The sequence below is a fragment of the Squalius cephalus genome (assembly GCF_949319135.1).
Source record: "Squalius cephalus genome assembly, chromosome: 2".
Taxonomy (NCBI): Eukaryota; Metazoa; Chordata; class Actinopteri; order Cypriniformes; family Leuciscidae; genus Squalius; species Squalius cephalus.
This window is the reverse complement of record NC_137123.1, coordinates 49,382,492-49,410,268: the sequence shown is the minus strand read 5'-3', so window position 1 is coordinate 49,410,268 and position 27,777 is coordinate 49,382,492. Positions and strand designations below refer to the sequence as shown.

The following is a 27,777-nucleotide window of genomic DNA, read 5'->3' as shown; positions in this document are numbered from 1 at the left end:
GAAATAGATCGGTCCAATGCCTCCACAATATCGACTCGATGTTACGTGTTTCTTTTCTGTGTGTACCTTTGCAGGAAACACAAGCAGATGATACACAATGCCCTAAAATAACTATAACCAGGTTGATCAAAATTGCAAAAACCCTGCAAAAGGATCAACTTTACTTCACACAGCATTTCATTTAGTGGAAATATATGTATTCATCCATATTTACAAGGACAACCATCCAAAGTATGCAGGTACCTCGCCCAGCACTATCACCGGTTGTCTTTGTTAACATGTATGAATTGTATAATGTGCATATGGCTGTTGTACTGTAAATACGTTCAGATGTAGTGCCTCTAACATAAAACAATCAAAAAAAAAAAAAAAAAGCTGAATTAAGTTATTTTAGGTTAATGAGCACACACATAAGACAACAATAAATATTTTACACCCAGAATGCTTGTGCTGGCCTCTGCTTCAGGTCAGTTAGAAGTTGAGTGTCTCTGACATCATCTTCCACCAATCCATGAGCTCCTCCTTCTCTTCCTCCTTCCTCTCTTCCAGCGACTCCAGCTCAAAATCCAGCTGAGGTTGAAAGAAATTGGAGACATGAGAAAAGGGAAATGAGATATTATGAGAAGAGGAAGAGAAAAGAGGGTCTGTGTTTACCCGTGTAGCAGGGCTGTGGGGAACAGCTACTTTCTTGACCACAGTGAGGTATCCAGATGCAGATGCTGATACTTTGTAGTTACCAGGAGCCAACAAGCGCCAGTAATCGCCATCCTTAGCTAAAGAAAAAAAGAATGAGAGTGATTTAACTTCCAAATAAAGTGGCAAACAATGGCCACAAGAGGGCAGACCTACACACAATTGTTTTCAGCAGAAACCAAGCTGGGTTGTAGAGTTCATGTCATAAATGAGAAATGTGTATTTTTTTTCCGTTTTTTTCTTTAAACAAAACTTTCTTATATAAGAGCTTAATTTGCAGAGACATTAAATATATAAAAAATTGTAGGCAGAATTCACTGACAGGTTAAAAACCAATGTATAAATTATTTGTGTATGTATATATTATTAAAAAGTTTGGAAACATTTATATTTTTAATGATTTTGAAAGAAGTCTCTTATGCTCATCAAGTCTGCATTTATTTGATCAAAAACACTGAAAAAACAGTAATATTGTGAAAAATTATTACGATTTAAAATAATGGTTTTCTATTTTTAATATACTTTAAAATACTATTACTTCTGTGATGCAAAGCTGAATTTACAGCATCTTTACTCCAGTCTTTAGTGTCACATGAACCTTTTTTTTTTTACTTTTGTGAAGTTTGGGGTCAGGGGTATTTTTTTCTATATTATCTTTAATATAAAAAATAAATGTTAATATTAAAAAAAATTTAATTAAAAAATAAATGTTGCAGAATTCATCAATTATGAAAAAACTTCAATGTCAGCTGTAAAGTGGCTCTAGTAGTGTCATTATTCAGCTCAAGTCATTTCAATGTGAATTCAGTTCAGTTCAATAGTGTCAATGCCGCAAAGTTAATCAATTATGAAAAAATAATGAAATATATACTGTATATACAGTGCTATGCATAAGTTTAGACACCCATGCTAAAGTTGACTAAAAAGAGGAATAAAAAATCATCTTTTGGAAATTGAACTTAATGCCTTAATTTAAAAAATTAGGAAAAATCCAACCTTTAAGGACGCCAATTTTCTTTGTGAATGAATAATGTATCATAAATAAATAAATGTTCTTCCTTAAAATACAGGGTGCATAAGTCTGGACACCCCTATGTTAAATTCCCATAGAGGCAGGCAGATTTTTATTTTTAAAGGCCAGTTACTTCATGGATCCAGGATACTATGCATCCTGATAAAGATAAAGGCCTTTGGAATTAAAATAGCCCCACATCATCACATAGCCTTCACCATACCTAGAGATTGGCATGGTTTTATTTCAGTTAGCCTAATAGCTAGTTTGATTTGCATTGAGAGATGATCTTATGGAAAGTACTCCATGCCAATCTCTAGGTATGGTGAAGGCTATGTGATGATGTGGGGCTATTTTAATTCCAAAGGCCAAGGGAACTTTATCAGGATGCATAGTATCCTGGATCCATGAAGTAACTGGCCTTTAAAAATAAAAATCTGCCTGCCTCTATGGGAATTTAACATAGGGGTGTCCAAACTTATGCACCCTGTATTTTAAGGAAGAACATTTATTTATTTACGATACATTATTCATTCACAAAGAAAATTGGTGTCCTTAAAGGTTGGATTTTTCCTAATTTTTTAAATTAAGGCATTAAGTTCAGTTTCCAAAAGATGATTTTTTATTCCTCTTTTTAGTCAACTTTAGTATGGGTGTCTAAACTTATGCATAGCACTGTAGTTATAAATTCTGTATAATGATGCTAGTGGTGCCTAGCCTTTAAATGAATATTAAATTGCTGTGTGTGTGTGTGTGTGTGTACCTGTGGTGATATCGTGGTCGATTCCTTCAACGGAAATAGAAGCGTTTGAAATGGGGTTTCCTTGGAGATCACGAACAAATCCTGCTACTCCTCTGTGAACCTGCGAAGGACATGAGGGATCAAAAAGGATGAAAAAATACCCCCTTCTAATCCTGACTCATGAGTCTGAGCTTTCCAGAAAACAAAACAACTCTCTCCTCCTGTGAGCACTAGGCATGTGAAAGCAAAGTTTTGGGGTGTACCTGCTCTATATAGCTGACCAGTGAGTTGCGGTTCTGGTCCCAGTACTGCTTGAGTGAGTCCTCAGGAGGAAACTTATCACAGCTCAGCTCCAGAGTGATCTCAAAACAATTACTGCTCAGATAGTTGAAGTCCTGCATACCTGACAGAGAGAGAAAAAAAGAAACATCAAGGGTTGACAACAGACAGCGAGTGCCATTTTTCTTGGTGATTTTGTATTTGTAGCTAACATGCACAACATGGCCAAAAGTATGCGGACACCCAAACACCCACTTATATAAGCTTGTTGCACATTTAATTTCAAAACCATCTGCATTAATCCCCCTTTGCTGCTATAAAAGCTTCCACTCTTCCAGGAAATTGTTCCACTCAATTTTGAAACATGGCTGTGGGGATTTGAAAGAAGAACATCAGCATGGTCAGCATGCTTGAGTTGGTGTTCCAATTAATCCCAAAGATGTTCAGGTCATGCTATCAGACCTTCCCCAGACTGCTAATTTGAAAGCCAGCTTTTGACAAATTAATTCCCATGCCTTTTTCATGGCATTTCTATAAATTTACAAGTTTCCTTTCAACTAAATAAAGCTGTAAACTTATAATATACCTCCATCTTGATCTCTTGAAAAGTTTAACCGTTTAAAAGTTTCCTTTGCAAATCTGGTATTAGACCTTCTGCCTTTAGCATTTATGAAATAAATGTCCTGAGTAAGTACATTAACCCATGGCATCATATAATATACGCATGTCCTGATTTTGCTGAGTTAGACGTGTTCCTGGGTCAACATATTTTGTTGATCCTGGAACAACTTTCCTGTCTGAAAATGTAATGCTAACCATATCCCTACCCCTAAACCTAACCCTACCCATAAGTTATCCCTAAAAACAGAGGGAAATGATAGGTAACACTGAATGCATTATGATGCATAAGCACCTAACCCTGGTTGTATGCCTCAACTTGACATAAACTTTAAAGTTGTCCCTCAAATCTGATTGGTTAATATGAATGTTGTTCCAGGATCAATAAAGATGCTGATCCAGGAACATATTGTACCTGGTAAAATCAGGATCTGCCATTTAGTACAGTGGGATCCAAACTGAAAATCTGGCATTTAACACATTTTTAATAACTAATAATTTGTGTTGTATACAATTATATATCATTTTTAATAAAGATGTACTACTCTGCACTATTTCTAGGTCACTGAACTCCTTTATACAGATATTCTGATGTACAGCACAAGTAGTACAGACACCAGATGAGTGATTTTCTGAAGTTGTGTATTGTACCTCCAGGCACGCTGTACCAGGCTCCTCCATTAGTGATGCCCTCTGTGAAACTAGAGTCATCATCATTCTTGCGACATGGCGGCCGGTTTGGGTCAGACATCACTGGGTTATAGCTGGAGTAGGCCTTAGCCAAAGTCTTAAACACCAGATCATCTGGACTAGCACTATATTCATGAGTAGAACCTGATGGACAAACAGAAAAGACACAGTTCTGTCATTACCATATCAATTACATTACAAAGACCCAATCAAATTTCATGATAAATGTTCCTGGTTTAATTCTATGTGTAACATAGGAAGAGGAAGAAGACGAGGTGAGGCAACGCAGATCTAATAGCAGCGTAACTTTATTTACAAAAAGCAAAAGCAAATAATCCACAAACAAAAATGCAATGTAACTGTGTGCTACGGCACAGGCAACACCAGACAATGAGTGAATGAAACTGAGGGCATTATATATACACAACTAACCAAGGATCAAAACAAGCAACAGGTGTGTGAAATCAATCAAATAATAAGTAACCATGACAACCAGAGATAATGGCAACAGAAAGGAAATACAGGAAATAATGAAGACAAACTAAAAGTCCTTGAAAATGAAACTGAACCCACCACAAAACGTGAAGGATGAAGGATGATTCATGTGTAAGGAAATTTTCTAAAACCAATTAGTACAAAGGTTAAATAATAGTTTAATTATGTTAAATGATGGAAAAAGGTGTGTAATGGTTAGGATTACTGTGTAGTAATTATATTAGATTTATTTATATTACAGATGTAACATAAGTAACGTAATGAGTAACAATCTTCAAATGTTAAAAAAAAATTTTATTAGTAATGGCTGTTTCTATTTGAATATATTTTAAAATGTAATGTATTCCTGTGACGTCAATGCTGAATTTCAGTGTCACATGATCCTTCAGAAATCATTCTAATATGATTATTTGCTGCTCAAGAAACATTCCTTTTATTATCAGTGTTGAAAACAGTTGTGCTGCTTAATATTTTTGTGGAAATCATGATACAGTTTTTTTCAGCATTATTTGATTAATAGAAAGTACAAAACAACAGCATTTATTTGAAATAGAAACAATGTAACAATCTAAAAGTCCCTTTTGATCAATTTATTGCATTGCTAAATAAAAGTATTCATTTCTTTTTTTTAATCTAACTGACAAAACTTTTGAATTGAATTAAATGCATTTTATTATTATATTATATTATTTTATATTATATTATAAGCTCACTTAAAGAATAATAATATATACTGTATATTCTATATAAGTTTGTATGTTTTTTTTTGTGTATAATACTGTATATGTGTGGTTACTCACCACTGCGTGTCTCATCATATGGGTAGTTGGCCACCACGTCTCCTCCATGCAGATTGGCTGACAGGACAAATGGAATGTCTATAATCCAGTGAATGACAGCCTTAGTTTCTGGTGCGAGCTGTAACATACACAGGTCCAATCATTCATTTTACCAGCCCAAAAACCACTGATTCTCTTCCTAGATGTGTAACACTACTTATACCATGCTGCAATTTTTGACAAATAGTTGATCAAACCCTCTCTCACCTTGGTGTTTTCATCCACAGCTTTCTTCAGGTTTTTCAGGAGGTGATTGTTGGATCCTCCCTCTCTTTCGTTCATGTAGACGATGCGATCAAGATCTGGAAAGTTGCGGTTCAGATCAATCCCCTGAGCGTTGCTGCGGCCCACAAACCAGTCCTTCATCTCACCAGACTGCACATATATATTATAAAAAATAATGCCATTAGCAGAATTATCACAATCATTAAAAACATGATTTAAAAAATAATAAGCTCTCTATTTTAAGTACTACGTAAGTAAAATTTGTCCCAAACGTGCATTCTTACGCTTATGCTATTTTTAAAAATAATCTTTTTGCAGCTTTTTCCATACCAGTAAAGTACATACAAGGACTTTTAAGGTACTTTTTTGGTGTTTTGTGTTTGTTTTTTTGAGGCTTGACAGCCACAGTCACAATCAATTGTTTTATGGAAAAGAGCTGTGTAAAGACATGGTAAAATGTCTCTTTTTGTGTCCCACAAAGAAGAAAAAAAAAAGAAGTTTTGTGAGTTTGGAATGAAATTAAGCTGCATACATATAATGCCTAAATTTGTGCGTGTGTGTTAAGAAAATAATATATATAATACCTCACCAAAGCTGCATTGTATTTGATAAATATTATAGTACAAACTAATAATGTGAAATATTTTTCTTTCTTTTTTTCATTTCAGAAATCATTCTAATGTGCTGATTTTGCGCTCAAGAAACTTTATTTTTTATTATCAACGTTGATTTTTTCAAATATTTTTTTATAATAATTTATATTTATAAGAAATTTAGAAGACAGATTTTATTAAAACTATTTTTAGAAAATAACTTTTATTACAAAAAAGTATTTATACGTTTCTAAGTATATTTTCTCTATTTTAAAGTTGGTGTTACTCCCTGCTGAAAAACTTTAGCTGGTTTAAGTTGGTTTAGCTGGTCTCCTCCAATATAGTATTCAAGATAAATAGTGCCCACAACCCCTCAAAAAAGCCAACAGAAGTTCTGACATAAAACACAGGTGAAAGTTAAACAGACTGAGATATGGAGACTAAACTTCAGACTGTGGTGTGGAGGAAATCACTTGTCATTTTGCAGACGCTTCAGGAAATGCCAGAGTCTTGTAAAGTGAGTTTGGCTGAAGGAGGAAGTCTGAATACAACCGTTACAACTGTTTAAAGGTACAAACAAAACCCATATCAATGACACAAGCCTTTATCTTATCTGTGACCTCTATCATCCTCTCTGTCCTACTGAAATCATTTTCTAAAGAAATCTGCATAAAATATGCACTATATAAAATATGCAACCTTTGTGCTTTTAGTTGCCAGGACAGGACTTTCCATCCACCTCTGAAACGATCACAAAAGCCCAGAGACGACGCATGTTTGCTTTGTGGTCAGCACAGACATTTATTACTTCTGAAGCAGTAAAGCAGTGTGGTGAACCACATCCCAGCGAGGTGTTTAATAATCTCTTGGTTTCCCCTCAACAAACGTGAAACTAAAATTCCAGGGGCCTCATGAATAAAATATGTCAATTGTGTCTTGAAATGTCAAAGCCCACACTTGTGTAAGTACAGGCTGCAGAAGCATGTGGTAAACCACAGAAGTGTTATGAAATCAGCACCCATGCATTCTGACAAAACAACTATCTGCTAAAAGATGTTGAACACCAGACTAGTCAACCGGTGATACCTGAAAACTCAAAATACTGTACAGCCAGGGCTTACTGTAGCAGCTTCGTCTGTCTTGTTCCATAGTTCTAAATATGATTCTGTCCATCACATACAGTTTATAGAGTTACAATTGCATTCTAGATTTTAGATTCTTCTTTTATTGTGTAAGTTGTGTGTGTGTGTTTACCTGTGAGGCTGCTTTCTCGAAGCCGTCAGGATTCATGGAGGGCATGATGTGAATGCGTGTGGAGTGGATCAGGTCGATAATGGTGTCGTTGCCCTCCTGGTACTCATTACAGAGATACTGAGCCAGATAGATGAGCAGCTCTCGGCCCACGGCCTCATTACCGTGCATGTTCCCGATGTACTTAAACTCCGGCTCACCTGTCACACAGAAACATACACAGTTAATGACATGAGTCTGTATGCACATTAACTGACACAAATAACAACTAAACGATGCTTTGGCAGTTATTTTAAGCTTTATTTTTTAAAAAGTGAGTTGTATGCTTAAATAGTTATTGACAGCTACGTCATCGATATGTACATGTCAAAAACAACACCAACAGTCTATTACCAATGGATCAAATCACAGATCACAGTCCATAATTTAGCAGTTATTACATACATTTTATTATCTTGGTACTGGGTTAGAACGAATAGAGAGATTCACACATAGAGAGAAAAATAAACACTGAACTTAAACTTTAACCTAAATTCAATTGCATTACATTCAATAAATAATAAAATACTATATTAATAAATAATATATTTTAAGCTTTTAAATTATAAAAAGACTTTACTAAGGACAAATTTATCCCATTACACTGTTGATTTCAAAAACTGAAACAAATATGTCCTAAGAACGTTTTGCTAACGTTCCCATTAAGTTATAAAACTTTTAGCTTTCAACTGAATGTTGAAAAATGTTGCATATGCAAACATCAAGAGAACAATCCATCCTTAAAACATTATGGCAACATTACTTTTGAATGCTCTGAAAAACATTCTGAAACAAGAAATTACAAAAACATTAAACGAACGTCCAACGGAGAAAAAAAAAGTTCCATGAACAATGTATAAATAACGTTTTTGTGCTAGTATTTTTTTTAAAGACCAGATAAGTTTGAATAAATGTTCCATTAATGTTACTGGAAGACTGTTCCTCCATAACTATGAAAGAACCATGACAGAACGTTCTGAGAATGTTCCCTGTTAGCAGGGTTAATACAAGGATTCGGCTGATCAGAAAATATCAGGAAAAAAAAATACACCGCAAATCACAAAATAAAAAGTCAACCATTTCAAAAATGATCCGAAATCAACGCAACAAAGACACATATTTAAAATATCTACATAATTAAATAATATTTAAATTTACTTGTCTATTTCCAAAAAATAGAGCCTGAAATTCTTTAAAGACTGCGTCATTTCTACCCTGGGAGGTCAAACTAAATATTTTATGAGCTGTTTTATTTTCTATTCATTTTATATGAGATGTTGGACTTCCTCTTGGTTATTTAATGTTCTCTTCAGCACTCCTTCAAAAGCAATCCCTTTAATTAGTCCAGACTCAAGACATAGTCATATTTGTTTACATGAATGACCTTGGTCCCCTTGTTTATAGAGTGATTATTGTCTAGGTTGTGGATTTACTGAGAAGTATTCCTAGAGATGTACACCTAACCAGATGTCAAGATTAACACACACACATTAAGACAGAGAGAAAGAGAGGACATTAATCTAAATAACATTCATAATGCTTGATTGACTGAACAGATGTAGTAATGATAGCCTACACGTGTCCGTAAATATTTGTAAAGAGAAGTGCAGCTGAAAAAATATATGCATAAATATTCACAACAAGCACAAATATTCATTTCAAACCTATGGACCTATATTCTCAAACATACAATCATCCTTATTATTAAATTTTTTTTTGCAGAGAGCAAATAACAAATAACGTGAGTTCACGAGAGCGCCACGACACATGCGCGAGAACTGAGAAGATGACGCTCACGATCATTTGATGGGAAAGTGTGAAAGGTAAGCCATTCATTTTGCAGCATTGGTAAGGCACTTTTACGTTTCTCACGATTCGGACATCCAGGAAATACACACTTTAGAATCATTTTAAACACTACATCGAGACCCATCTGCGTCATCTTCTCAGTTCTCGCGCACGCGTCGTGGCGCTCTCGTGAACTCACTCAGAGGCCCACACAGAAGAAAATGAATAGTTGAATAAAGTCGTTATTTTTTTTTTTTTTTGCGTACAAAAAGTATTCTCATCGCTTGATAAACTTAAGGTTGAGCCACTGTAGTCACATGGACTATTTTAACAATGTCTTTACTAACTTTTCTGGGCCGGCAGATGCAATTGCCTAGCAGCCTATGAAGGAGTGAGACAGCTCTCATATATTCTCAACTTTCATCAAAAATATCTTAATTTGTGTTACGAAGATGAACGAAAGTCTTACGGGGTTGGAACAACATGAGGGTGAGTTATTACTGACAGAATTTTCATTTTTGGGTGAACTATCCCTTTAACCCTAAATTCCAAAGCTCTGATTAATACTGTAGTGCCGATACTTCCATTTAGTGTATCCAGAAAAGCGTCTCTGTGCATAAGAAAAACTGGGTGTGCCATATTTATTGTCAGATTAATGTGCAAAAAAACCCCGACCCAGGATATCACTAACTTTACAGAATAGACTGGGCTGATGTGTAAAACTATACTCAGGCTCGCCACATAACCATAATACTATAGGCCTATATAAAAAACAACTCAGGGCTCAACATTAAGCCTTTTCGGTGCTTGTCCTTGAGCATTTTTCCCTAATCGTTTTAAATATATACTTCATCTTTCATTTTAAATTCTTAAATTTGATCAATAAATTAAATTGGAATAATAAGACTCTATATGGCTGTTACCAATCAAGTTAATTAATTACAACTGTATTAAATAATGTTATGAGATTGTTTTAAATATTTGTTGAATATACAAATATTAAATATTAGAATGATAGCCTACTTTTAAACACGAAACTAAACCACCAGTAGGGGGCGGCAGGTGACCGTCTTAATGAGTGAGTTATTGAGTCATTTATTTAAATGATTCGTTCAAACGGCTGAATCGTTCAGGAATGAGGCAGTTTATTAATGGGTCATTTCATCTTTGACTCAACCAATTCGTTCAAAGCCCTGAATCATTCAGTAATTCAGTTATGTGTTCCGGTGAGATGCGCTGTTATCTTTGTTTGGAACTATGTTTGCTGCACAAATAGAACAAAAACAGTCAATATTGTGTCTAAAATGTAAGTGACTTGATATTAATTACTTGTTTATTGAACTGTCATATGAAATCAGTATCACATTTTCAATCGTGATGGTATTCAGCACTCGTGGTCGTGTGATGTTGCTTAGTTAAAGGGGTGGTATAATGCTCTTTTCACAAGATGTAAAATAAGTCTCTGATGTCCCCAGAGTGTGTATGTGAAGTTTTAGCTCAAAATACCCCACAGATATTTTTAAATAACATGTTAAAATTGTCACTTTTTAAGGGTGAGCAAAAATGCACAGTTTTTGTGTCTGTCCATTTAAATGCAAATGAGCAATTTCACTGGAGTAATGGCTGGTGAAAATTCAGCTTTGCCATCAACGGAATAAATTACATTTTAAAATAAAATAGCAAGCAGTTATTTCAAATTTTAATATTCCAAATAAATGCAGTCCTGGTTAGCAAGAAACCTCTTAAAAACATTATAATACCTGACCAACACCACATTTCTCAACAGTAGTTTACATTACAGTTACAGTAACATATATGTGCATGTATAAAGACACCAGCTAGACATTTAACCATAAGTTCTCTACAGTCTCACTAGTACAAAACACATATTCTATTTCACTAAACCCAGTGCAAACATGGGCTCAGGTAATGTCCTTGGAGCTTTCCAGAATCCTCTCTATTATTACACAATGTCCTGACCCATTTAAATCCTCCCTAACAATTTTGTGCTCAAACTCGAGCACTAACATAGGCAAACACATTTCATCCCTCAGGTAACAAAAGCACAAATCATCAAGAGGCCAGGAAAGGACACTTGGCGTTTTTTCTTTGGTAATCTCAGAAACACGAGCTTCTGAGAACTATTCTGCCTGATAAGCTCATGATACTGACTATTTGTTGTGATGAAGACGAAGAGTTTACATGCCATTGCGCTGTAAACATTATATAAGCACTTTACATAGCGCATGTGCTCTGAAATAGATAATAATAAACAGACCTGTGTAGAAAAACCAACACACCTAAACAAAGACATACAGTATTGAATGCACATTTGATTGCCATGCACACAGATTGGAAGCAGATGGAAGCGCTGTTTTATTCAGCAGGGGTCCTTGCAGGCTCTGGCCTTTTTATAGCCGTCCATTTCATTGCCTCCCCTGAACATCTAAATATTCTACATCTCGCAATTAAAGAGAAGCATGTGTGGAATATCCACAGCGTGTGTGTGTTCAGGCTCCTAAATAAGGACGTATGTCCCTGTCACATTTACAACCAGCCTTTGAAGCTCCAACTACTTCAAAATTAAATTACTACCAAACTCTTTCACAGATGTTAAAGTCAAAGCAAAGTATTCCCAGGCCTGTCCACAGGAAATGTGCGTCTGAATGTGCTATGTGTGTGTGTGTGTGTGTGTGTGTGTGTGTGTGTGTGTGTGAGAGAGAGAGAGACTGAGAGAGAGAAAGTGAAGGTGTTTTCAGTTTTTGTTTGGTTTTTCTTTTAACATATATGACAGGATGTGCTGTGTAACTTTCATTAAGTGTTTTTTAATATATTTTATATCAACTGATATAAGGAATGCAATAATACAGTAAATGGTTTTCCAATTGCCCACACCTAAGATAAAATCTAGACTAAATCTATGAGCTACTGCTTGACATTTGTCATTCATGTTATTAATAAACAACCTAGATATAAAATATATATAAATTATATTCAAAGGCATGGATGAGCGTCTGATAATATATAAATATACATATATATATATATATATATATATATATATATATATATATATATATATATATATATATAATTTTTTATTATAACCAGTGATACTTTTTTCAGAATTTTTTGATGAATAAAAAATAAAAAATAAACAACATTTATTTAAAACAGAAATATTCTGTAACAACATACACTACCATTCAAAAGTTCGGGGTCAGTCATTTTTTTTCTTTCTTTATTTGAAAAAAAAAAATTATACTTTTATCCAGCAATGATGTGCTAAATTGATAAAAAGTTATAGTAAAGATTTATATTGTTATAAAAGATTTATATTTTGAATAAATGCTGTTCTTTTTAGTAATGTAAATTTCATTTTGTTCATGAATTTTCATTGTCCAAACCATTTTTGCACCCCTACTCCCATCAGGTGGGCGAAAGGCTTTTATCAAAGATAACCACAAAAAGTGTGAAATCCTACACAGATTGTGAAGAACAAACTTTCCCTTTCTTATGAAACGGTTATATATTTGTGTCTTATCCGAACAAAGCAAAGCTGTCTTGATAGGGGTGATGAGAAAATCATCTGCTGTACAGATGAGGTGAGGTGCGGGCAGCAGGGGAGGGAAAACTGCTAATCTATCAATGAAAAAGCCAAACAAAAAGGGTAAAATAACACATTTCTAAGCCATACAGCCTACATCACCTCCCTCTCTCTCTCTCTCTCTAAACATATTCTGTAACATCAACACCATCCCCCCACATACTTATCTCATATATTATTTCCACTCTTTGTATCGGTGTCCTACTCCCTTTATCCATCTTTCTTTCTTCTCTTTCATATTTTCAATATGTCAATAGAAAGAAAAGAACTGTTAGACATCATATGTTAACCTCCTTTAGGACAATTCCTCAAGAAGACAAACATTTAAAGACACAGCATTCTGTTTCTAGCTTTGTGATTTGTGTATGCTTGCATCTGTTTTTAAGACAAATCTATAAAAGTCTAAATGTAATGACATGGGTAAGAAATCAGCGTTCATCAAAGGCTTGCTAAAAGGATATCATGCTTGCAACTATCTGCCTCAAATAAACTTCTTGAATAAAGATTCAATGTCACAGACAAACTTATAAAACAGATCATAATTCCTTCGGAAGCAAATGTAAGATGTAAATTGGGTCTTGCAGTGAAATAAATATATACCATTAGGGCTGATGATAAATTAGAGTAAATAACAGTTGTTCTCATAAATGTACACTGATAAAAAATGATTTTGTGGTGAAGTAAATACTACAGAAAAAAAGAATAAAAAAAACCCTAAGTAAATTCTATATTAGAACTCAATTCAAGCGTGTACAAATGAAAGCGTAAATACCAACGTTATAAATTAAGTCAAATTACTCAACTTTTCTGATACTGGTGTTCCCATCATGCACTGGGCCTTGAATAATTAATGAGGTTGATTTTTCCAGCTGTATTTACACTGTTTTATCATTGCTTTTGTTGTTAGGATTAGTAACTTGCCATTTTGTGACATTTCGAGTTCATTTTCTACTCAAAATTACATCAAATGTTACTGTAATTGTGTATTGTCTACCAAGTATAGAGGTCTCTGCGTTCACATGGGGCGCAACCTCTGATCCGTAGATATGGTGTCTCACACAATATCTATTGCATTAATTACTTATCTATTGATATTTTACTAGATAGTTTATTTCAATGTTATATTGTTTGAGTGAAATGTATTGCAAAGGAAGCTTCAAGTAAATAGATATTACTCAACCTTCTACTAGCCAAGTTAAAATGACTTATTTTCTTTGTTACTTTCACTTAACTTAGTTAAGTAGAGTTTACTTAATTCCATATGTGAAATATTCGTGCAAAAACTTGCCAAAGAAAAATTAAGTGAATTTTGCTTTTTTTTTTTTTTTTTTGTGTATGGAGTAATCTCAACGCAATCAAAAATTTTGAAAGTTTTAATTATATATACCCTTCAGGCTGCATTTATTGTATCAAAATACAGTAATACTGTGAAATATTATTACAATATAAAATAACTTTTTTATTTTTTATATATTTTAAAATGTAATTTATTCATTTGATGGGAAAGCTGAATTTTCAGCAGCCATTACTTCAGAAATTCCTTTAAAAATCCTTCTAATTTACTAATTTGGTGATCAAGAAACATTTCTTATTATTATCAATGTTGAAAACAGTTGTGCTGCTTAATATTTTTTGTGCAATCTCTGATAGTTTTTTTTTCAGGATTTTTTGATAAATAGAAAGTTTATAATAGATAATTGAAATAGATAAATCTTTATAACATTATAAATGTCTTTTTTGCCAATATTGATCAATTGAATTCATCCTTGCTGAAGTGCATTTAGATTTAATAAGATGTTTTATGCCACGGCAGTGATCTGCTCTTGTCTTTCATATTAATAGATCAGCCTGTGTTTCACTCAAGTGATGTTTAATATTTTTACAGTTAAAAGGTAGTTCCAGTCTTCTAATCTTACTGGCCAAGTGCTGTTCCAATAACAGAGTAATATACAGTCTGTGATCGGTCCAGAAGGAGGAGTGCGTGGGTTTTTGGAGCATCAGCTTTGGTTTCTTTTAAAACTTGAAGGAAAAATATTCAAAGTAAATAACGAAATTATGTCTGAAACATAACTTGAAGGCATCAAGACACTCTTTCTATTCAATTTGTTAATATCTCATATTAAAATTTAAAAATTCAATAAAGATATGTTTAACTGCAAGTTTGTTGCTATTAATTATGGCTGCATCAAAATGATCAAGTGCATTTCTTTCATCCTTAGAATCCAGATTTGATTTGAACAACTTTTATTCCACACTAGAACAGCATTAGTTTTACTGGAACTCCTCCTGCTGCCCTTTCACATTCTCTCTCTCTCGCTCCGTGTTGGCCTGAGAGACACATTGAGAGAACAGAGAGACCAAAGATTTGAGAAATGCAGTGCCTTAGAGAGCAGAAACTGCTGCCTCATCTTCATGAGAAGAAAACAAAGAGGAAGGGAGAAAGGGATTTTATTCTAATCTTCATCTGACCACATGATACCAAAACTCACATTATCACTTTACATAACATGAAAGACTCTCTTCCGCTCTATAACCTCAAACATCCCAACTGAAACCTCAGATATAATTGAAATATTCTGTATACATTTAGTTTTGATTCCATTCTTTCTTAAATCCTGTCCTTTCTACTAAACCCATCCATCCGTGAATCCATCAATTCAATCAGTCAGGAAATGTGTGCTCTTGACGCAAGCCTATTACCTCTTAAAGACATACACAAACAGAACCAGAAACGTCAGAGACGCGCTGCTTTCCATGCTATGTTGACCAAAGGGGATCATTAATTCAAGAAAAATGATTCAGCACAGTGCACACGTCTGCAGTGGAAACACACACACATTTCCCAAACGGTCAGGGCCACGTATGACATAACAATAATATCACTGCAGAGACCGGGGGGAGATAAAAAATATTTAAAGAAAAGGTTTGATTTAGAAACAGAATGCCACATGATTGTACAAAGACTAAACTGTAGTTCTGTCTAAGTTAACCATAAAAATAGAGGGAGAGAAAACAGATGTGGAATCCCTCTAGGATGTATTATTAATGAACTTTCGCTCTCTGGAAGATACCACTTTCATCACAAACCTACGCAAAAAGAGAGAGCTTTGTCTGCTTCAGTTATGCTCTTATTTTTCTGGACAATTAATATGTACAATCCAGTGGGGAAAAAGTGTAGATAGAACTTATGGGCAATATATATATATTTACAGTATATATATATATATATATATATATATATATATTTTTTTTTTTTTTTTTTTTTTTAACACTACAATAGGTGTAAAAATAGGTGTATCATGCAATTAATAATTATAAATAAATCAAATTTACTACAATGACTGCATTTCAATGGGACTGACCATGAGAAAACCAATGGGAAAACCAAGGGATGTGTCTCTCTAATGCTTTTAAAAGTCATGGAATACCAATGTGCATTTGTGGAAAGTGCATTAAAAAAATATGCATAATGCAATATTTACATTAATATATAGGACACACTTGATCAGTTCGAAAAGCTTAAGACAGACACCCCCTCCCCTTGAAAGAAGGCAGTGAAAAGGCCAGATCTTATCAAACGTGTATTCGGCAAGCTAATGGATGAATGTGTGTATCTGGTATAGGTGTTGTTGTCACTTGCTAACTCAGCAGAGCACCAGATGGCCTGTTTCTCGGCACTTCCCGGCCCCCGTGGCAGACGGCATTGCGTGCTAATTCTTCCACTCATCCTCTTCCTCATCTGACTGAGCAGAGGGAAGCGCATGGCTCATGGTGCTAAGCTGATCTGTCTCCAGGGCAACAGCTATTTCTGCCCAGACGTAACACTCAACTCTAGCAGAGCCGCCTCTCTTTGATATCCCATTCTCTCGCATCTGTACACTGCCGCTACTGCTGCTGCTGAGGTGAGGGTGGGGCTGGAAACTCATCTGGTAGCAATAAAAGACTTAATGCAATGAGTCATATCTACGCAAACACACATACAGAGAGCCAACCATACTATTTAAGGAACCGGGGCCCTACCTTAAGGATAAAGGTTCTTACTGCTCCTACTGCTCTCACTCACACACACACACACACACACACACACACACACACACACACACACACACACACACACACACACACACACACACACACACACACACATACAAACATAAATGAACACACGTGTTCCTTCACTCTCTCACACACATAAATATATACACATAGAACTTCACATCAGCTCAAGACTGTGAATCAGCTATGCTTAGTCAACATATAAATTTTAATGTGTAAATAATAGAAATCCAATGCGTGACTTCAGCATTTTCAAAGTAAATGAAATATCCTGTGTCTTTTTTTAATACATGTCCAGGGACTAGCTAGAAATGAGCTGTAATAGCTAAACTGGCATACACAGAAATGTTGGTCACTTTACAATAAAGTTCAATTAGTGAATCCTTTGGGTATCATGATGACAGTGAACAATTTTCCAGCATTTATTAATCTGTTATTAATTGACAATTAGTTATTAGATTATAATAGATTATTTATTACTATTAATACTATTTTATTATTGGTTAAAGGGGTGTTTTTATTTTATTTTATAATCTTTTTATTAATTAAAGATTTTTTTCATCCTTGCTTATATTTTTTCATTTATTTATTCAACTTTAAATGTTAATAATACATTAGTATATGTAGAAATTAACATTAACCTATATTAATAAATGCTTTAACAGTATCATTAATTGTTCATCGTTCATGTTCTATCCAATACATTTAACTAATGTTAATAAACAACTTTAATATAATCAGAATAAAGTAAATTATAGGGTAAAGAAATTGACGATTATACACCAGTCAACATCACAGAAATTTTACTAGAAACTCTAATAGTATAAATTGTATAAATCTGTATAAACATTAAAAAAAAGTGTTTCATGGACAGAGATAGGCCTAAGCTATACATGTAATAACATACTTTACTGAGTCTAAGTAAACAAGTACTGGGACCAGAACATAGCCTACATTATCATAAAATCAACACTCTTAAATAATGAATGCATCTCTATGGTTTCAGTGTGAGGTGTTCATTAATTAGCTTAATCCGCCAACCTAATTCCAGACTTTAAATGGAAAAGATCCAAAATCCAAATAGAGCACACTTAATGAGCTAATTAGTATACACAGCTTCGGATCAAGGATTTAAAACCATAGTAGCCAACACAGGACTACAAAACACAAACTAAATGTTAGTGTTAATATTACTTTAGTTTCATGTTTAAGCTCAAACCTTAACTTCCAGTGCAACAATTTAGAAAATGGCAGCGTAGGCCTACCATGCAAGCTCTGCATATGATATGTGCACAGCAAAAATACTGATTTTATTCCAAGGCTCTCTAGAATCTGATTGGTCAGTAACTACAATCAGCAATCAGACATTTCTTAATAATTACCGTTGTCCAAGCCAACATATTACTGCCCCTCATTTGTGCAACCTCCTTCATTGTTGTATTCAGTCTCTATTCAAGAGGCTAATAAACTAATATAAACGATATATATATATAATCAATATATTTATTCATTTGGTAAGAAGCCATGCAATAAACCGTGTGTAAATGAGTCTGTAATTGATCTGCAATCACAGATCCAGCCACCTTTGCAAAATGGCGTCCACGCGCACAGTGAGCTGCTGTCATCATCTCTGAGAGCGCGCGCACAGGCACACATCAAAGCGCTCCTGCGCGTCACAGCGAGCAGAGATACATCAATGCGATGATGTATGAAAAACTTGCAAAATTATTAAATGTGACAGTGCACACCAATGTGAAAATGCAAAATAGTTTCTAATGCAGAATGTTGATTTTCAACCTTAAATACATTTGAGCATTTACATTTTAAAATCATAAATTTCAATGGCCATTCAGTGGATGGATGCCTCACTGGAGCAGATTGTTTTCACCTCATTTATGAACCTTTCATTTTAAGAACCTAATTTGTCGTCTGCAAGAGGTTAAAAGGTGAAATACATTTTAAAGGGGATTTAATAGGAAGGAGTGACTGTCATTTGAGAATCCCTTTTATTGATTTGTTATTGATTAATGGCCTGATCTAATTTCATGTAGAATGGATAAACATGGCACACAAAGGAAAATGCCTGCTTATCCTGCTCCAAAGAGCTTCATTGGTTATGCTATGGCGGTCTTCTTATTATAATCTGGCATAATTAATAATCATCTCTCACCAGGCTCATGGATGCCAGGGTTGTCGCTCATCTCCAGGACGAGCAGCTCTCGGCCCTCGGAACTCTCCCCGACCGTGTAGATGCGGGTGATGGAGGGGCACTGCAGCCACACGGACACCAGGGCTTTCCGCATCTCCTCATATCGGTGGTACTCAAACGAGATACCTCCATCCCCCGCAGCATCCCCGCCCGAGGCCAGGGCCAGCATCAGCAGAGCCCCGCAAAACACCGCCGCCGTCATCACTCCCGAAACACTCGACACTTCTCTCTCTCTCTTCACGTATTTCTATTCTGTCTCTCTTAGCACTGCTGTCTGTCTTAATTTTCTATCCAGTCTTTTTCGTTTGCTGTGTCGTGCCCCGTACGGAACCGCAGAACTGATGCGTGGGCGCGAGTCCTGACTACCTGTTTAGCCGCGGGGACGCGCTTGAGATAGCGAACGTGCAGCGCGAAGCCGCTGAAAGCTCAAGATTACACACGCGAAATGGGTGAACGCGCACGGTGCTACCCCTGCAGGGGCGTGGCTTATGTATGACGAAGGGTCCTACGGTTTTTCCAATAGCCATATTTAAGTAAAAGTATATACCTTAATGGATATTGACTATAGTACATCTGTATTAAAATATATATATATATATATATATATATATATATATATATATATATATAAAATAAGTATTAAAGTAGCATATATCAAAAGTGCAGGTAAATTCTATAAACATGGCACAGCTGATTATAGCTGAGTGAAGAGTTGCTGGAGTCTGTGTTAATACGTTAAAATATTTACAAACATTAAAAGGATTGATTGTTCACCAAAAAAAAAAAAAAAAAAAAAAAAGTATATATATATATATGAAAAACTGTCATCATTTAGCCTACTCATTCTCATGTTGATATAAATATGTATGAATTTCTTTTTCTGCAGAACATAAATTAGTCCTGGCTTTAATCTTTGTAAATAATAGTTTTATAAATAAAAACTATTTATTTTTATATTTAAAAATTAACTTAGGCCTACCCTAACAATAACCTATATTTATTAATATACGACAACGACTAATGTGTCTGTGGTAAAGTCATAAACTCCTAATTCAATAGCCTTTATACTGTCATTATTTTGTATGTTGAAATTTCATACTTGTGAAATTTAAAATGCATTGTTTACATGAAGAAGTTTAAGTATCATTAGCTACTGCAGAAACTGGTAGTAGCCAAATCTGCAGCCACTAGGGTCATAGACTATGACACAAATCAGTTCATGGCCATATTCATAATCATTTACTTTATGATAATGTCTCTAGAGGCATCACTAGATCTTCTGATATAAAATAAACACACAAAAAACAAAGAAATATATACTAATATAACTATAAGCTGCAATTATATAATGAAGGGAGATACATTTTTAATACCCTTACAAAAAAAGTTAGTAGGCCTACTGTCTAGTCTCATAGTGCATGTAGCCTACCTACCAGATGGTAATAACATGCATAGTACATAGCCTATAGCATGACACTGGCTATTTACATGGTACTCGTGGTAAGTCCATGGTAATTTTTGTAACTATGTTGCATGTGTAATGTAAAGTGTGAAGAGTGTAGGTGTGGTAAGTTTTTGGAAACAGTGATAAAAAACTGTTACGATCTAGCGCGCCCCCTGCTGCCCACCCACCCATCCACCAACTTTTCAGGTGGTGGTCCCCTACTTCCAGCTTCAGTGGTTCACTTGCAGTCTCGAGCATGACATGGCGATTTAAGTTAAATTACATTTTACTTAAAAAATGCGTCTCACTACCCTGCCTCTCATGTTTTTAAACACAAAAACGCATTCTGTGTGATTCAATCAGTATGAATGACCCCTTTACTAGTTAGGTCTGCTTCTCGAGATTCAGATTCGTGATTTGCGAAATAAATCATTAAGAACTCCTTGCGACCCGGGTTGACAGATTCAGAAGAACCGAATCGATTAATTTGTCTTTGGCATCGCATCACACAAACGCAGAACAAAGAAATATGAACTAGCATAAATACAAACTGCAACTACATAATGAAAGAAACAGAGATTTTGTTCGAAACCCTTCACAAAAAGGAGAGATTCAAAGGAACCGAATTGATCGAAAGATTCAATCGAAAATCTTTTCTAGAAAAGCTTTTTGTGCTGTTATTATTGTATTTATTTTTGCTGTGTAGTGGCAAATATCATTAAAATGTGGAGAACGTTTTAAAAGTAAACTATTCATTTTCAATAAAAATATTTATAGGCTACAAGTAAAGCAGAAATTTCCCAAAATTTTACTCAATGACAGTTATGAAGTATTTGTACTTCATTACTCTAACTCTGTGGACTTATGTACATTAAGGATAAAGAGATCATCTACCAACTCTATATGACACCTTACATACTGTAATATGTGACTGCGACTGTCTGTCTACCTCATATAATACTTTACATATACCGGTATGTAGTATATTTTGTTTTGAAACTGTCTACCCACCACATATGGCACTACACATTACAGTATGTATATCCTGGACTGTCTAGCTCCTCATATGACACAATACATATTGTAATAATATGTATATTTTGTTGTAGGACTGTACTGTAATATGACACTTGACTTGTACAATGATCAGTGATGGGGATTGTACAATTGTGATGAAAACACATAGGGATAGTGTTTGAGAGCTCTCACTGTTCTTCTACTAGAGCACAACCACAGAGTCAGCGTTTCTGTTACTTTGTTTTTATTAAGTTGTCTTCAAATTAACAAGCAAACACCTCAATTATCTCTTTTTTTCCCCAAATCCCTTCCAAGCCGTATTTATATGCCATGGTTTGTCACTGATGAAAGTTATAAAATCTTTACAGGAATTTTGCAAAAAATCAAGAAAGGCAACAAAGCAAAAAAAAAAAAAAAAGCCATTATAAAAATAAGATTTTAAAATATTGTGTCATTGTTAAGGTGAAAGTAAAGTGCTTTTGAGGAATGATGTTTTCATTACTTAAGACAGATGAATGTTTATAATAATTGAGAGCACAGAACGCAGGCTGCCATCCTTTCATTCCTAACAACCAGTCCGTTGGAGTATTGTGATCGGTTGGTTTAATGATGTTTGTGGGGGGGTGTTTTCCCTTTTCAAAGGCACATTGCTGTAAGAAGCTGGCATTGATATGAATCCATTCAGTCCAATTTTAAATACTTTACAGTGAGTGTGTGCAGGGGGAGGCAATGCAAAAGCATCAGACCAACCAAATCCCACACAAGAGTCCATGAGAGATAGATCATTCTAGATGATGATGAACCATCAGTGTATGTGAGAGAAATCTCTGTCAATCAGTCGCTCTTCACAGCTTTATGATGTGCGTAATGTTTGTTAAACTGGGAATCGGTGTTGAAAAGTCTGTCCCACCAGGTGAATGTAGATCCATAGTTGCCAACAAAATTCATGTGGTGGAAGTCATGGAAACGAGCTCCAGCATAGAATGGAATCAAATGCAGGGGGTTCAGAGGAATGTCGTAACCACTAAAGAGAGAACAAAAGAAGGAACGTCAAAGAACAAAACACATACAAACTATAAAGATAAATGACATGATCAAAAAAGTATTATAAAATATTTTTACCAGGACTTTCCACACAAAATATAGTTTAATCATATAAAAATCCTAGAATTACTGTTATAGCCAAACTTGTAAATTAGATACATACATACACATACTTCTAGTCATGTAGTGTATCAAATGAATACATTTGTAATATAGCGTTGCAGTAAGTTATTATCAGCATCACAGTGTTGACATTATCAAATGTACTGATCCAGACCATGGCACGTCCACATTCAATTGCATTGTGCGTCCTGAGCTCACCTGTGAACATCAATGGTTTCAAGCAGCCGGAAAGTGACCCAGGCCCAGAGCAAAATCATGTGATTGCAGAAGACCATGATGCCAATGAAGAATCCAGCACCCAGAATCAAAGTCTCAGCAGGGTGGGCATACTCTGCCTGCATGCCAAATGGAGACTAACATACATACAATGAAAAATATGGTAGATCAACTATCATTATTAATTCAATTCAAATTCAATTCAAAATTCAAATTCAAAATTAAAATTAAATGAAGACAAAGAGGAAATAAAAATTAAGAGTTAAGGCATGTTCACACCAAGAACTATAGCTATAAAGATAACGATAACTATATTAGCGTCCACGCTGATGGATAAAAAAAGGTTGTGTTTATAGGCATGTGATGCATGCTCAAGCTCTATAGAGAGCAACAAGGGCGCAGCCATCTTTAGAATATTGTCTTTTAACTTCCGTTTTTGCGGTCGTGTATATTTATATGGCATTGCTGTCCAGGAGTAATTCGCATTTGAAGTGGATTTACTTAATGTAAAGTTAACGAAAGTTGTCATGAGGATTGTAATGTTTAAAGCAGATGTCTTAACAAATGTCAGTAGACCGGGAAGATTTTAAAACGAGCCGTTCATTCATAAATACGCGAGATCGCTGTGAAAATACAGACCGGAAGACAAAAGACAACGAGCGCGGCGCTGAAAAGGGGCGGGGCTACATAAGGTCTATAAAGCAGGATAGATTCTGATTGACAACCAGGGAAAAAAAATCCTGGTTTCACTTTATTTTGATGGTCCCTTAAACACGTTCTGTTGACTATAAGTAACATTACACCTACATGTCTACTAACTCTGTTAGTAGAGTATTAGTAGACTGGTAGGGTTAGAATAAGTTGACATGTACTTGCAAAGTTGCTTATAGTCATTAGAATGTCTTTTGGGGAGCATCATAATAAAGAGTTAGCAGATATTAACCAGACAGTCTACTAATACTCTAATGAGAGTAAGATGACATGTAGTTGCAAAGTTACTTATAGTCAACAGAATGTTGAAAGTGTTACCAAAATCCTTGTGAAAGTTATTCTAACCATATTGTTTCTCTGTGCCGTTGTTATATTTGTGGTGTGGACTCTCTTTTATATTTAGAAAGATTTTTAGAACTATACTTTAATCATTACTGTTATAGGTATCGTGTAAACAGGCCTTCAGCAAATATATATATATATATATATATATAGATTGAAAATATGAATTATAATACAATGTAAAACTAACAGAAAAGAACATGTAATAGTACTTCTGCAAGCCTATCTTGGCTGTCTTATAGTTTCCCTTCATCTGCACATTGTGTGTGTATTTGTGAGAATGCGAGTAACTTACAGTGAAGTCATGATGGACTTTATGAATGTACTTGTAGATTCTGCGATGATGTAGGGCTCGGTGGAGGAAGTAATGCCATGTGTCCTCAATTACTGCACAACCAAAACACTGAGCCATATAAATTTTAATGTGTAAATAATAGAAATCCAATGCGTGACTTCAGCATTTTCAAAGTAAATGAAATATCCTGTGTCTTTTTTTAATACATGTCCAGGGACTAGCTAGAAATGAGCTGTAATAGCTAAACTGGCATACACAGAAATGTTGGTCACTTTACAATAAAGTTCAATTAGTGAATCCTTTGGGTATCATGATGACAGTGAACAATTTTCCAGCATTTATTAATCTGTTATTAATTGACAATTAGTTATTAGATTATAATAGATTATTTATTACTATTAATACTATTTTATTATTGGTTAAAGGGGTGTTTTTATTTTATTTTATAATCTTTTTATTAATTAAAGATTTTTTTCATCCTTGCTTATATTTTTTCATTTATTTATTCAACTTTAAATGTTAATAATACATTAGTATATGTAGAAATTAACATTAACCTATATTAATAAATGCTTTAACAGTATCATTAATTGTTCATCGTTCATGTTCTATCCAATACATTTAACTAATGTTAATAAACAACTTTAATATAATCAGAATAAAGTAAATTATAGGGTAAAGAAATTGACGATTATACACCAGTCAACATCACAGAAATTTTACTAGAAACTCTAATAGTATAAATTGTATAAATCTGTATAAACATTAAAAAAAAGTGTTTCATGGACAGAGATAGGCCTAAGCTATACATGTAATAACATACTTTACTGAGTCTAAGTAAACAAGTACTGGGACCAGAACATAGCCTACATTATCATAAAATCAACACTCTTAAATAATGAATGCATCTCTATGGTTTCAGTGTGAGGTGTTCATTAATTAGCTTAATCCGCCAACCTAATTCCAGACTTTAAATGGAAAAGATCCAAAATCCAAATAGAGCACACTTAATGAGCTAATTAGTATACACAGCTTCGGATCAAGGATTTAAAACCATAGTAGCCAACACAGGACTACAAAACACAAACTAAATGTTAGTGTTAATATTACTTTAGTTTCATGTTTAAGCTCAAACCTTAACTTCCAGTGCAACAATTTAGAAAATGGCAGCGTAGGCCTACCATGCAAGCTCTGCATATGATATGTGCACAGCAAAAATACTGATTTTATTCCAAGGCTCTCTAGAATCTGATTGGTCAGTAACTACAATCAGCAATCAGACATTTCTTAATAATTACCGTTGTCCAAGCCAACATATTACTGCCCCTCATTTGTGCAACCTCCTTCATTGTTGTATTCAGTCTCTATTCAAGAGGCTAATAAACTAATATAAACGATATATATATATAATCAATATATTTATTCATTTGGTAAGAAGCCATGCAATAAACCGTGTGTAAATGAGTCTGTAATTGATCTGCAATCACAGATCCAGCCACCTTTGCAAAATGGCGTCCACGCGCACAGTGAGCTGCTGTCATCATCTCTGAGAGCGCGCGCACAGGCACACATCAAAGCGCTCCTGCGCGTCACAGCGAGCAGAGATACATCAATGCGATGATGTATGAAAAACTTGCAAAATTATTAAATGTGACAGTGCACACCAATGTGAAAATGCAAAATAGTTTCTAATGCAGAATGTTGATTTTCAACCTTAAATACATTTGAGCATTTACATTTTAAAATCATAAATTTCAATGGCCATTCAGTGGATGGATGCCTCACTGGAGCAGATTGTTTTCACCTCATTTATGAACCTTTCATTTTAAGAACCTAATTTGTCGTCTGCAAGAGGTTAAAAGGTGAAATACATTTTAAAGGGGATTTAATAGGAAGGAGTGACTGTCATTTGAGAATCCCTTTTATTGATTTGTTATTGATTAATGGCCTGATCTAATTTCATGTAGAATGGATAAACATGGCACACAAAGGAAAATGCCTGCTTATCCTGCTCCAAAGAGCTTCATTGGTTATGCTATGGCGGTCTTCTTATTATAATCTGGCATAATTAATAATCATCTCTCACCAGGCTCATGGATGCCAGGGTTGTCGCTCATCTCCAGGACGAGCAGCTCTCGGCCCTCGGAACTCTCCCCGACCGTGTAGATGCGGGTGATGGAGGGGCACTGCAGCCACACGGACACCAGGGCTTTCCGCATCTCCTCATATCGGTGGTACTCAAACGAGATACCTCCATCCCCCGCAGCATCCCCGCCCGAGGCCAGGGCCAGCATCAGCAGAGCCCCGCAAAACACCGCCGCCGTCATCACTCCCGAAACACTCGACACTTCTCTCTCTCTCTTCACGTATTTCTATTCTGTCTCTCTTAGCACTGCTGTCTGTCTTAATTTTCTATCCAGTCTTTTTCGTTTGCTGTGTCGTGCCCCGTACGGAACCGCAGAACTGATGCGTGGGCGCGAGTCCTGACTACCTGTTTAGCCGCGGGGACGCGCTTGAGATAGCGAACGTGCAGCGCGAAGCCGCTGAAAGCTCAAGATTACACACGCGAAATGGGTGAACGCGCACGGTGCTACCCCTGCAGGGGCGTGGCTTATGTATGACGAAGGGTCCTACGGTTTTTCCAATAGCCATATTTAAGTAAAAGTATATACCTTAATGGATATTGACTATAGTACATCTGTATTAAAATATATATATATATATATATATATATATATATATATATATATATATAAAATAAGTATTAAAGTAGCATATATCAAAAGTGCAGGTAAATTCTATAAACATGGCACAGCTGATTATAGCTGAGTGAAGAGTTGCTGGAGTCTGTGTTAATACGTTAAAATATTTACAAACATTAAAAGGATTGATTGTTCACCAAAAAAAAAAAAAAAAAAAAAAAAGTATATATATATATATGAAAAACTGTCATCATTTAGCCTACTCATTCTCATGTTGATATAAATATGTATGAATTTCTTTTTCTGCAGAACATAAATTAGTCCTGGCTTTAATCTTTGTAAATAATAGTTTTATAAATAAAAACTATTTATTTTTATATTTAAAAATTAACTTAGGCCTACCCTAACAATAACCTATATTTATTAATATACGACAACGACTAATGTGTCTGTGGTAAAGTCATAAACTCCTAATTCAATAGCCTTTATACTGTCATTATTTTGTATGTTGAAATTTCATACTTGTGAAATTTAAAATGCATTGTTTACATGAAGAAGTTTAAGTATCATTAGCTACTGCAGAAACTGGTAGTAGCCAAATCTGCAGCCACTAGGGTCATAGACTATGACACAAATCAGTTCATGGCCATATTCATAATCATTTACTTTATGATAATGTCTCTAGAGGCATCACTAGATCTTCTGATATAAAATAAACACACAAAAAACAAAGAAATATATACTAAT

At 34.9% G+C, this 27,777-nt stretch overlaps 2 protein-coding genes across 3 annotated transcripts; both read right to left on the bottom strand.

The window, feature by feature from the left end:
* Positions 1 to 26,776, bottom strand: cpe (carboxypeptidase E). Of its 2 annotated transcripts, none has more exons than XM_079848632.1 (9): positions 26,415 to 26,776; positions 7,441 to 7,637; positions 5,576 to 5,743; positions 5,330 to 5,447; positions 3,996 to 4,178; positions 2,711 to 2,850; positions 2,469 to 2,568; positions 655 to 773; positions 1 to 570 (listed from the first exon to the last, which is right to left on the bottom strand). In XM_079848632.1, the coding sequence occupies exons 1-9, from the start codon at positions 26,653 to 26,655 to the stop codon at positions 472 to 474; spliced, it is 1,365 nt and encodes a 454-aa protein (XP_079704758.1). In that variant the 5' UTR covers positions 26,656 to 26,776; the 3' UTR covers positions 1 to 471. The 2 variants fall into 2 exon arrangements, with proteins under 2 accessions (XP_079704758.1, XP_079704757.1); XM_079848631.1 differs by lacking the exon at positions 26,415 to 26,776 and adding an exon at positions 19,098 to 19,572.
* LOC307145472 (methylsterol monooxygenase 1-like) lies at positions 22,359 to 24,445 on the bottom strand (the record flags this gene model as incomplete). The annotated part of the gene is made up of 3 exons (XM_079848649.1): positions 22,359 to 22,621; positions 22,963 to 23,117; positions 24,329 to 24,445. 3 exons carry the CDS (start codon positions 24,443 to 24,445, stop codon positions 22,432 to 22,434), a joined length of 462 nt encoding a protein of 153 aa, XP_079704775.1. The 3' UTR covers positions 22,359 to 22,431.
* Positions 26,777 to 27,777: the final 1,001 nt, after the last annotated feature.